At 42.8% G+C, this 13,358-nt stretch overlaps 1 protein-coding gene across 1 annotated transcript in view; it reads left to right on the top strand.

Annotated features, from left to right (window-relative positions):
- The window catches only part of LOC308483168 (IgGFc-binding protein-like), a 46,825-nt gene extending 44,157 nt beyond the window's left edge, over positions 1-2,668 (top strand). The window contains exon 22 of the mRNA XM_081016754.1: positions 1,034-2,668. Within this exon, the coding sequence (XP_080872880.1) occupies positions 1,034-1,315 (282 nt within the window). The 3' untranslated portion in view covers positions 1,316-2,668. The remainder of the gene's footprint in view (positions 1-1,033) is intronic.
- The last annotated feature ends 10,690 nt before the right edge of the window (positions 2,669-13,358 follow it).

The raw sequence follows: 13,358 nt of genomic DNA on the forward strand, positions 1-13,358 counted from the left end.
GGACTATTACACAACCCCTTTTTATATACTAATTGGCATTTGCTTGGTTGGGGAAGTATACGGTAATTAATCCATGGAAATAATTAAAAGTTGCACAGTCCGACTAGCTGGAAGATTAAGGTAGGTCCTCTTAAACAGTTTTTCTCTGATCTTTCCAAGACTGTTTTTAGAGGCACTCACAAGACAGAGTCCCCTGCCAACACGAAAAATGAAATGCCTGCTCATTTTTAATAATTTGATGCTGAAGAGTAATAGGGGCAATCTCATGGTTTATGACAGGAAACCATCATTTTTGGATAGCTGGAGGTTTTCCATCACTGTGCCTCCTTGATGGAGGATTACATATTTCATCCATTTTTGCCTGCTTAGCAGCTGTTAAGGCATAGGGCCTAATTCAACCAAAAGGGCGTATTTCTCAAGAAATCTTCCATCTCATTCAACAGTGGAAGGCTAAAGCAGAGATAGCTTCCAGATGTTGTTGTACTGCAGCTCTCATGATTCATTGGCCATGCTGGCTTGAGCTGATGAAAGTCGAAGGCCAGCATCTGAAAGGCCATAGGGTTATTATGATTTCTTCACTGATCCCTTTGCTCTTCAACGGTGGATGAAATTCGGCTTCTCCACATATACCTTTGTGCTCTTTTAATCAAGATTAATGGACGACTGCAGAATAACTAGGTTGCTGTCTAGGTTTGTCATTGCTTTTCTCCCAAGAAGCAGGCGTCTTTTAATTTTGTGACTGCTGGAGCCCTTTACCATTATTTAACTCTGGTTGTGAATACCTAGGGAGTTACTAATATGTGAATGGTGAAGTTGACTTGGTGTTGTTATTTAGTAGATGTAGCTTAAGTTTATTTAGAGTTGGTTCCAATGTTTTCTTGACTTTAGATGCTTAATGCAAAGTTAGCCTCTGGTGTATTCTACATGTTAATTGGCTTTTGCCTTTATTAGTTGGTGTGACTTCTGAGGTTCTTGCTGGCTTCTTGGCCTTCATCAAAACAAGATCTCATGCCCCAATCTTTATGTGTTCCAGGTAAATGGACGTCCAGTAAGCCTGCCATACAAGGTCTCTAAAGAGGTGTCTGTGAGCAAAGTTCACGATGGGATGCAGATTGACCAGGCCTCTCAGGTGCAGGTTCTCCTTCATCCCAGTGGAGAGGTGAGAGTGAAAGTCAGGAAGTCCCTCGCAGGGAAGCTGTGTGCCCCATGTGGAAACTTCAATGATGACAGCTCTGATGAACTGAAGATGCCCAGCGGAAAGGTGGAAACAAACGTTGCTGAGGTCCTACATGCCTGGAAGGCCAGAGACTTCTAAAAGGAGCATATTTCTCTGTGGGCGGCTGGTCTTTCTTAATACACAAGAACTGCAGATCTGCTTATTTTCAACTTATTTCTGAGCAGAGATGTAGGCAATTACATCATAGTTTCACCTTTGGAAAACAACAACAAAAAACACAAAAATGGATTTTGTCGAATTATATTGTGTAGAAGCAATCCTGAGCTGACAATAACAAGGCTGACTCTTCAGTGACCCATCAGTTACATTAATACTTAATTGCATTGTTTGTGATGAACACTGTAATATTATCAACTGAAAAATAGTGCAGCAATGAACATCAGATATAAAATTGTTATCCTGGCAGTGGGGGAAAAACAGTTTTGTTACCAGATTTTTTTCAATTTTATTTCTGAAGCTGAGTAGCAACAGGGAGTCAGTAGTGGGGATGGTGAAACAAAAGACTCTAGGCCCAAGCACATATGCATATTGTATAAAGGTGCAAAGCCCTTCTTTCGAACCCTGTGAAAGAAACATAAATGCACAGAGTTTTTAAAAAATGGCAACGGTGCGCCGCTCACCCGTGACTCCTGAGCCTCCCCCAATCTCCTTCCCCCTTCCCCCTTTGTTTTGACTGATCGGGGGAGGCTCGGGAGTTGTGGCTGACCGGCCATTGCCCAGTTTTTTTTAAAAAAACAACTGCACATTTATCTTTCACAGGGTGCGAAAGAAGGGCTTTGCACCTTGCGTGGCAGAGAAACCGCACGCCTTGCACCCCTCCTGGGCAACGCCCGCCCGCAACTCCCGAGCCTCCCCTGATCTGTCAAAACAAAGGGGGAAGCGGGCAGGAGATCTGTACCCCTGGACAGCCCCGGTTCTCCTTTGGCAGTGGCGGCGGCAGTGAGCAGCGAGCAGCTCCTGAAGCCAGCCAGAGCCAACTGCGCTACCAGGCTGGCTCCGGGCTGCTGAGGCTGCCACTGCCACATTTCCCAGAGACAGATTTGCAAATCTGGGGACATTCTAGGGATGGAATTTGTCCAGGGACAGATTTGCAAATCCAGGGACTGTCCTCGGGAACCGGGGATGTCTGGTAACCCTAGTTTTGTGGTACCTTAAGGAGCACCTCCATTTTAAACCATTCAAATATATATATATATATATATATATATATATATATATATATATATACACACACACACATATAGCTCTATTGAGCTTGCTTCAGCATTTTAGTGTGAATTTTTCCTAAAAACAGATTTTAATATACACTTTTGACTGGTGTGTGCATTTTTGCAAGCATTTTCCCATAATATAATGCATTTTGTATGTTATTTTCACAAATATATTCATTTTTATGCACAATTTGCCCTAATATATGCATTTTTATTAACATTGGTGTGTGTATGAACTGCACTGCCAAATTTGGTTAAGTGTGAATTTTCAGGGACAGTTGTTTTTTTTGGTTCTCATATTGTTTCAGAAAGTGTGTGTAATAAATATAGGGGTTGCTTGTGTGGTCCTCCAGTATTCCAAGTTCTTGTGATCAGTACAAACCTGGATCTTGTGCTGTGCCCCTATTAGCAGATGTCTCCATCGGCGAAACGCCGCATAGATCGCAAGCAGTTCGCGGTCATACACAGTATAGTTTTGCTCCGACTTGCTCAGCTTCCTTGAGAAAAAGGCACACGGCTTCCATTCCTGCTTGCTCCTCCCTGGCTGCAAAAGAACCGCCCCAATGGCTCTGTCGGACGCGTCGGTCTCTAGCCTCATGGGTTTCTCCAGATCAACATGCAGGAGCTGCTCTTCTGAAGCGAACGCCTTCTTCAGTCTTTCAAAGGATTGCTGGGCACTTTCTGTCCAGACGAACTTCTTTTTGCTACTGAGGACTGCAACACAGCATGTGAAAATCTGGTTTTAAAAATGTCGACTGGAGGGCTGCTGCTTTGAATGCAGTGCTTTCACTTTATGCAAAGAGCAGGCAAAAAAGCCCATCCCTGATAAGTTTATCGTACTAATGACATGAGCTGCATTTATAAATCCACACAACTTCATAAGGAAGAGCATAACTAAGTGGATGATTTTTGGAAGTGCATTTCATACAGCATAACTAGTTCACCAGTTTATTCTAATCAACACACATCCTTTACTGAATTCACTGATTCAGTGAATTCTTGGTAGTCCAACTCTTGGTAGTCCCTTCCACATGCTTTCCATGTCAACAGAATCTTCGTGGATCTGCCACTCTCCTATTGAAAATAAACTGAAGGTTTACATCAGCGGACTCCACAGCTTCCTCAAAACAGAGTTTGATCTGAGAGTCTGCTTTGACTGGTGCAACTATGCATTATTCCCAACACTTATGCCAATGCTGTCTGTTAACCTTGCGGCAATGCCAATCAGAATAACAGTGATAGCTTTGCTATGAAGGATGGAACTCAGGCAAGGAATAAATCCCATCTGCAGGCAACTGGAAATTGGAGGAGGTCCCAGGATGCTCTGCAGGATGCAGTGAGACAGAGAAACAGAGGGGACCAGTACTGTGGCATCTCCATCAGAAAAGATGGGCCATGCAGGTGGTGTCATGAGGCCATGGACCCAACTTTCTACTTGGATGCTTGTGTTGTTGACACCTGTCACTACAAAGGTCACCATGACATTCTGTGCAGGGCCATCAGAGTCTATGTGGTCACTTGTCAAGTTCAGGGCATGCAGGTTGGTCCGTGGAGATCAGTTTTCTTCAGAGGTAAGTGGTGCTTTCTACTAGTGGTGAATGAATGTGTCAATTCTGGTTTCTCATTTTCCCGGTCTTAAATTCAGTTCTTCACATTTCTACAATGGTTTGAGAACCATCCTTTTAAGAATATTCATGCTAATTTATCTTAATGTGCATGCAGTTTTGACTAATATACACAAAATTTGCAAGCAGTTTCCCCTAACGCTTATTTGTATGTTGTTTCCCCAAATATCTGGATTCTTGGGGGAAGGGTATACTTTCCTCTAACATATGAATCTTTCTACACATCAGTTAACTGGAGAACTGCATTGCACAGTTTGTAGAAGTGCCAGTTTTGAAATACAGCCGTGTTTCAACTTGCGTAATGGTTCAAGAAGTGAAAATTAGGTAGCTTCTCATTGAAATGAAAACAAAATCAAATTTTGCCTCCACCTCCCATACTCAGCAAAGTGTTTGCTGAGCCAACTGCAGCCACACCTGTTCAGTCTTTGGTGAAGCAAATATGGTGGCAGATGAACATGGCCAAGGTGCTGCCACAGAACTGACTACAGTGGTACCTCGGGTTACGAACTTAATTTGTTCTGGAGGTCCGTTCTTAACTCCAAACTGTTCTTAACCTGAGGCGTGCTTTCACTAATGGGGCCTCCCGTTGACACTGCGCCACCGGTGCGCAATTTCCATTCTCATCCTGAGGCAAATTTTCTGACCCAAGGTACTACTTCTGGGTTAGCAGAGTTTGTAACCCGAAGTGTTTGTAACCCAAGGTGTTTGTAACCTGAGGTACCACTGTACTGCTGGCAAAAAAGAACAAGAAAAAAGAAGAACTTCTGACCTTCCTGGTGTCAGCTGGCTGGGGACAGGGAGGATAAAAATCAATAGCGTTTATTATTTCCTCAGCACCACCACTTAACCAGGCACCAGGAGGGGTGGGATTCACATTATTTAGAATTAATAGCCATCCAAATCTCGAGCTGCACGCCTCTCATTTCCTCGTGATCAATTGCAGTTTCCTGTTATGACAGCAAATACCTGAAATGATGGCCACATCCTAAACAAATTGCACTTAAAGTTGAGTCATCTCCAACCTTCCCCCAAAGTGCCACATTGCCTTTTGAAAGGAAAGAGGAAAAAGTACAAACTCCAGTGCTGCAACAGAGCCATGGAATTGGGCATGTTACTCTAAACTGAAGAAATCCCTCTTAAATTATGACAATGAATGAAAAAAAATGCAATGACTCTTGATTGCAAACTAAACCACATATTATCATTTATTTGGAATATTAGCGCCTTACCTACTCGACAAAGTTAAAATGCAACAAAATAGACAATAGTTGCTAGGGAGGAGCAAAGGTGTGTAAACATTTCCAAGCTGCATACTTCAGATGTTCCAGCTGCTATAAAGGATGATACTCAACTGGGAGGGGTAGCTAATGCCACAGAAGAGAGAATCAGAATTCAAAATGATCTTAACAGATTGGAGAACTGGGCGCAAGCTAACAAAATGAATTTCAATAGGGACAAATGTAAGGTTTTGCACTTAGGCAGGAAGAACCAGATGCACAAATATAGGATGGGGGACACCTGGCTTACTAGCAGTTCATGTGAAAAGGATCTAGGGGTCTTGGTGGACCACAAGCGTCACATGAGTCAACAGTGTGATGCAGCAGCAAAAAAAGCTAATGCTATTCTAGGCTGCATCAACAGTAGTGTCCAGATCAAGGGAAGTAATAGTACCACACTATTCTGCCCTCATCAGACAACACTTGGAATATATAATAGTAATAATAATAATAATAATAATAATAATAATAATAATAATACCACAAAGCTTAAAGCTCCTCATTAAAGGGCAATGATGGCTACAATATCAACAACGTCAGATATGCAGATGACACAACCTTGATGGCAGAAAGTGAAGAGGAATTAAAAAACCTTTTAATGAGGGTGAAAGAGGAGAGCGCAAAATATGGTCTGAAGCTCAACATCAAAAAAAGAAGATCATGGCCACTGGTCCCATCACCTCCTGGCAAATAGAAGGGGAAGAAATGGAAGCAGTGAGAGATTTTACTTTCTTGGGCTCCATGATCACTGCAGATGGTGACAGCGGTCACGAAATTAAAAGATGCCTGCTTCTTGGGAGAAAAGCAATGACAAACCTAGACAGCATCTTAAAAAGCAGAGACATCACCTTGCCAACAAAGGTCCTCATACTTAAAGCTATGGTTTTCCCAGTGGTGATGTATGGAAGTGAGAGCTGGACTATAAAGAAGGCTGATCACCACAGAATTGATGCTTTTGAATTATGGTGCTGGAGGAGACTCTTGAGAGTCCCATGGACTGCAAGAAGATCCAACCTATCCATTCTGAAGGAAATCAGCTCTGAGTGCTCACTGGAAGGACAGATTCAAAGCCCATGACACCTTTGGTAAAGGCTGTTCTCCAATTGGAGCGCTCACAGGCCAGTGTTTCCCAATTGTTGGTGTTTATACAACATTATTTTTAGATTTATCTTGAGATAGTCTTTAAACCTCTTTTGTTGACCACCAGCATGATGTTTCCATTTTTAAGTTTGGAATAGAGTAGTTGCTTTGGAAGATGATAATCAGACATCCACACAACATGACCAGTCCAACGAAGTTGATGTTGAAGAATCATTGCTTCAACACTGGTGATTTCTGCTTCTTCCAGTACACTGGTATTAGTTCACCTGTCTTCCCAAGTGATGTGTAAATTTTTTTGGAGACACTGTTGATGGAATCTTTCGAGGAGTTGGAGATGGCGTTTATAAATGGTCCATGTTTCACAAGCATACAGTAAGGTTGGTAGTACAATAGCTTTGTAAACAAGCATTTTGGTTTCCTTTTTATTTATTTATAATATTTATTAAAGTTTCATAAAAAGAAAAATCACATTAATAAAAAAATTAACAATAAAAAGAAAAAATACAAAGTACAAAAAGGAAAAAACAGTTAAAAACAATTCCATCTTTTCATCACTTCTTTTACATTTACTTGTTTCCCGGACCTCCTCATACCTCCCTCTTTTGTATTCCAATTCAATTTGTTAATCCAACAATTCCTTTCCCTCCTTTTTAATCCTAATCTTTAATCTTGATATATTATAACATTAAATTTTTACATATTATAAGCCAATTTTTCCCTTTTCTTTTGTACCTGTTCAGCTAGAAACCACTTAACTTCAATCCAACATCATTCTAACATTCATTAATTTTGCAATATTTCTGTAAATAGTCTTTAAATTTCTTCCAATCTTCTTCCACCGACTCTTCTCCCTGGTCACGGATTCTGCCAGTCATTTCCGCCAATTCCATGTAGTCCATCAATTTCATCTGCCATTCCTCCAGTGTGGGTAAGTCTTGTGTCTTCCAATGCTTTGCAATAGGTATTCTTGCTGCTGTTGTAGCATACATAAAGAAAGTTCTGTCCTTTTTTAACACCGATTGGCCGACTATGCCCCGGAGGAAGGCCTCTGGTTTCTTCAGCATTTTGGTTTCCCTGCGAATGTCCCGGTCCTCAAACACTCTGCATTTCAATTGGGAGAAAGCCGCACTCGCAGAGCTCAGGCGATGCTGGATTTCGGCATCAATGTTGGCCCTTGTGGAAAGAGAACTGCCCAGGTAGGAGAAGTGATTGACATTTTCCAACGTTACACCACTGAGTTGGATTTGTGGTGCTGCAGAGGGGTTATTTTGTACTTGCTGGTGCAGCACTTTGGTTTTTTAGATGTTGAGCGATAGGCCAAACTTTTCGTAAGCTTCTGCGAAGATATTTAGAATTGTTTGGAGGTCATTCTCTGAGTGTGCGCACACTACGCTGTCATCAGCATACTGAAGCTCTATGACGGAAGTTATGTGTCAGGGAACTGACATCGGAGCTAGAGGCGGAGGGAAGGCTATCAAATGATGCTGGAGAAGGGCCCAGCAGGGAGAGAGGCAGCTCAGCAGATGGGGAAGCAAATCAGCGCAACACCAGGAATAAAGGGGGGCAGATGGGGGAATCGGTGAGAGGGCTCCCAGACTCTTCACCGGACACCAGCGGGGAGAGCACGGGTCCTCCGCTACCCACGCCCTCCCTGCGCAGAAGACTTCCACGCATAGAGAGTAGGAGGAGACTGGGTGTCAAACAACTTTTATGTTGGAAAAGGTTTAAGAAATGCCCACTGACGGATTCTGCTAGCGACTGAGGCAGCCACGAAGTGAAGGGCTGTCCAGACTGAAAGGTTTAACAAGGCAACAAAGCCAGGAGAGGTGGCAACTTACGCACGAGCAACCCATACTCATTACATTATGGTAACCTTAATCTTTGCTTTCAGCCTGCTCAGATTAAAGAGCTTTCCATTTGTTTGATATATGATTTCTACACTGTTGGGGAGTTTCCCTTCGACAAAGTGCACACCGTATAGGAATTGGGTATGCATTCTTTGGAATCCTGCCCCCCCTCCCAAATTGCATATTAGTCATTCTCTGCTCTAGCAATTGTTACTTTATTTCTGAGTGGAGATTCGAAGCTTTGTGTCCCAGGTCCTGCCAAGGCAGCTAAGAAGCAAAAGCCTAAAATAAACAATATATAAAAAATAGCAAGTTGTGCAAAAGAACCAAACCAAGCTACCGAAATTAGAAGCTGGGGGTGGTAGTGGAAAGGAGAGGAAGACAACATTTTTTGGGTGTGTAGACAAGGATCACCTATATTTTGCAATTCGGTTGAGAAACATGTCACTCTGTGTTCACGCTCTCTAATCTTGTGCTATCTGACTTCCACCGTGCCCAACTGCCATTTCTAAAGAGTGGACATTTCCTGGACGGTTTGGTGGAACTAGATTTGCATAAGACTCATTGACCCTATAAAAAGGGAAAGGACAGCAGAGAAGCAGTGAGGTGGGTGGGCAGAACCCACCTTTGCTCTCCTCTGTTGTGCCGTGACAGGTCGACTCAAGCGCTGAAGGTAAGAGACTTCTCTGGGGTTCTTCATTGTCAGCCACATCTGCTGAACGAAGCCAATCAAGGGCAGAGTTTACATTTATCAGTATAAAGACCCCATTCTGTTATCCGTGGAGACCAGTCCATTAGGGCATTTGAAGGAGAGTCCATTTGACTCTCCTTCCTTGGAAGTTTTTGAGCAGAGGTTGGATGGCCATCTGTCATGGATCCTTTAGTTGAGATTCCTGCATTGTGGGGTGGTAGTGGACTACATAACTCTCAAAGGGCCATCCAACTCTACAATTCCATGTTTCTACAAAATGGGGCCCTACCCCACCATACACAGTCTCCCCTCAGCCAGCCCCACTTGCCTAAAAAGAAAAAGAAAAAGGTAAAGGACCCCTGGATGGTTAAGTCCAGTCAAAGGCGACTATGGGGTTGCGGCCTACCTACAACCATTCTGGGGGGTGGCCCTGCCTATCAGCTTCCTCCCCCTTAGTCTCAGTGTTGCTCCTTGTAGAACTCTGCTGAGAAGTAGAGGACAAAACAAGAATTAGTTGGCTTTCCTGGTTCATGGGCTCTTGTTCCCCCATTAGTGGGCTTCTTGCTTTCTGTTCCATAAGTTCCAGTGCGCATCAGCTACCACTGAATGAATGCTGTTCTTATCTTTGCACAGCAGCAAAGGTCAAAGGTTTCTATATGTGCAAGTCTCTACATGTGGGCAAACAAGAGACAAGTGCATGTATGTGGGGGGTATCATATGAGAGGAAGGATTTGCCTGGCAGAATTGGTGGTGGTTGTTGCCTCAATTCTTCCCCGGGCATCCCCCTTACGCCTGCATTTCCTTTACCTTGACAAATGCAGATTTTGGATAACCTTCTAAGTTCTGCCCATTGAACTTCTTAGTTTCTCTGGATTTGCACTTTTGCACAGCTGATCCCATTTCTATCTCAGTACAACAAGTTCTGCCCTGTTTTACAAGGCTTCTGTCAATATCTCTTACGAGCCCAAGTGCCTTCCATATGGAGATTGTTTATTTGCACAAATATTTGCACAATGATTTAAATGGGCATTCCCTGAGTTGGGATGAGGGGTGGAGCCTCTAAATGTTTGACCAGATACTAATCAAGTAGGTAATAAACCTCTGCTTACCTCTGATTCACCTTTTAATTGTATCTGAGATAACACAAGGAACTCTTAGCTCTCAAACTGCCCAGTTTGTTGGCTGATAGCTATAGCAATTTAAATTATGATGATTTCAGGAGGCAGTCCCAGTGGAGGCTTCCGTTGAAATGCAAATAACAGCTTCAAAAAAGTGGTTTTTGTCAGAAAAATGGCAGGGAGACAAAAAATAAAAAAATAAAAACCTCCTCATAGTTTCAAGGCTGCTCAAGGCCTGGCTCCACCAGGCATTTATATAACAAAAAACCTCAACTGCATAATGCAATTAACAACACATCTAGCTTAATTAGGAGGCCTACCTAAAAGATAGACTCACCCCTTATATTCCCAGTCAGCAAATGCACTCTGTATTTAATGTTTGGATCACTTGTATGTTTGCTGCCCTGGGCTCCTTTGGGAGCCCACCTATGCAAAACGCAAACCAAATACTCAAAGTGAAACACAGCTTTGACATTTACCTTTCTCTTGTTTTTCATTTCATTTATTAGACTTATCTGTCGCTTGTCACCCAAAGGTCTCCAAGTGACTTACAGTAAAAAAAAAAAAAAAGGCAGAGGGCCTTCTCTGTAGTGGCACCCGCCCTGTGGAATGCCCTCCCACCAGATGTCAAAGAGAAAAACAACTACCAGACTTTTAGAAGACATCTGAAGGCAGCCCTGTTTAGGGAAGCTTTTAATGTTTAATAGAATATTTTTTATAGAATATGATTTTAATATTCTGTTGGAAGCTGCCCAGAGTGGCTGGGGAAACCCAGCCAGATGGGCAGGATATAAATTATTATTATTATTATTATTATTATTATTATTATTATTATTATTATTACTGCTCCTCTCCTGCAGCTGGTGGGGGTGCAGAGCAGAGGCATACCTGCATGGGAATTTATCTTTCCACTAGATGTCAAGGCCAGCTGTTGCAAATCAGTGGTGGGTGGGTCCAGGGTCCTCCAGGAGTGGTCCGGCATCCCTCCTCTCCCAAAGCAAAGCAGGAGGATGGTATCAAAAGTTTTACCAGGATTTGAGATACAGTTCACTACCCAAACACGCACATGTGCATATATTCAGGAAAACAACACACAAAAACGCAACGCGTTAGAGAAAGGAACTTGCAGAAATGCATATATTAGGCAAAATTCTGTTTTGAAAATTGCATATATTATGTTAGGTGTGCATGACAGTGAATAAGAATTACCATGCAGGTGGTTTGTTTGTTCTTGAAAAGAAAAACCCTAAAATTTCAAAATGGGACTAACTGCATTTAAGATTTAAGAGAGAAGTCGAAATTGAGACATTTGTCCATCTCTGCCTCACCAAAAACCCACCAAAACCTCAGACTTGCCTGGTTTCTTAAAGCTTCCCTCCTTCCTGACCTCTGCCCTCATTCCACTTCCACAATGTGGGTCATATATTATAAATTTTAGTTATCATCATGCCAGGGCTGTCAGTTCTTTGATAAATAGTGTTATCAGTGCTTGCTGCCAAGAAAGATCAGGCAAAATGCTGCCCTTTCCCCTGCCCACTTTTAGGGCACAGAGAGCCACTAGAGAGTAAGCTGCTTATATAAGCCCAGCTATTTGGTGAGCTGAACTAGTCAGGTGCCTTCAGCAGGTAAGCAAGATCCTTTTTCTATTCTTTGCCGAGTGAGCAATGCTTTTATATGGGGAGAGATAAGTAACCTGTATGTCAGCAGAAAAGTCCAGGCTTGCAGAAAAGCCATTGGAAATGAAAGCAATCTTAACCATAGAGCCCTTGTGTGTGGCTGGAAAGCACATCTGGTTAGCAATTGCAGACACTCCAGTAAGTCCCTATTTTGCAGGGACAGTTCTGGATTCATAGAAGGCATCCCCATTTCTAATTTGATTCTGGGATGTCCCACTTTTCCTTATATTCATCAGAGAAATGTTGGAGGGTATGCAATGGCTGCAGAAAGGCGTGGGCATGTTTTTTAGCATGAAAATTCTATTCCTGATCCAATGCTGGTCTTATCAAATGCTGTTAGGTAGCCCTTGTGTTTCAGAAGTCCAGCTGCCTTCAACTAGAAATCAGGTGACATAGTTCCATGCTATGGAATGCAGAACTCTTTCAGCAGAGATTCGGCAAGCCTCCTTGCTGTTAGTTTTCATATGTTTCTTGAAGACCTTTTCATGCCAACAGGACCCTCTATTCAGTTCAAATTGTCTTAAGGCGAGCCTGCCATTTTTTAATGAATAATTTTATTGCTGTTGTTGTGGTGGTTTGGACTGCCATTTTTTAATGAATATTTTTATTGCTTTTACACACCAACACCCCCCCTTAAAACTGTTGTTTTTGTGGTGTGGACAGTGTTTGGATCTGGTGCAACTTTATCTTGGCTTACCTTTCACTGGCTTGCTTCCACCAGCTTCCTGCAATGGTATATGTCAGATGGCAATGGTGGTTGCTCGTGAGTAACCAGGCAGGACTCTGACCTGTCTTTTACAGGTTTTATTTTGGTGCAAAACCATTTACAGTGCAGAGCCACAAGTTCATGTCTGCCTCAATCGCTAGCAGAATCCAGGAGTGGTCATTTCCGGGTCCTCCCCCAACATAAGAGCTTAGTCACCCCCAGCCTTTTCCTTCCTTCTTTTTGTTTTACACCTCTGCGCAGGGTGGGCGACGGAAGAGGTGTGCTTCCCTCCTGGCCAACTTGGCCAGGAGCGGTGCTGAGGCTCCCAGCAGGATCCTCTGGTCCCTTCCCCTCTTCCCCACTGGAAGTGTGGCTTTCCCCACCACAGGAAGAGGAACTGCTTCGCAAGATTTTCGGAGGTTCCTTGTAACCCAACTGCCCTTCTGCTTCCCTACCCTGTTCCGATGGCAGTACCCTGACAGTATATATCTTTTTTCTAGAAAAAGAGGCGCCAGAACTTGTTGACCTTTTTTTAGGGGGCAAAGAGGTGCAAGAACTCAATTCTAGTGAGTTCCGGTTGAAAAAAAGCCCTGTTTTCAATAATTTGCACATTTTTGCAAATACAATGCTTCTTTTGGTGTGTTATTTTCACAAATTTTCCCATTGTTTCAAACACTTCCACCTAATGTACACATTGTTGGGTTGCAAAACTACCTTGCAAAAGTGTGAATTTTGAAGAATAACTGCATTCCATATTGTGTATTGGTTTGAATTGTGTGACATCCGCAGTTCCTTGTGGAAATGCAAACAAAATCAATGTTCTCTCCATCCCTACCCAGGTAAGACAAATGATCAGAGCAGAAAAGTTA

The sequence above is a fragment of the Podarcis pityusensis genome, assembly GCF_964106645.2.
Source record: "Podarcis pityusensis genome assembly, chromosome: 8".
Lineage (NCBI taxonomy): Eukaryota > Metazoa > Chordata > Lepidosauria > Squamata > Lacertidae > Podarcis > Podarcis pityusensis.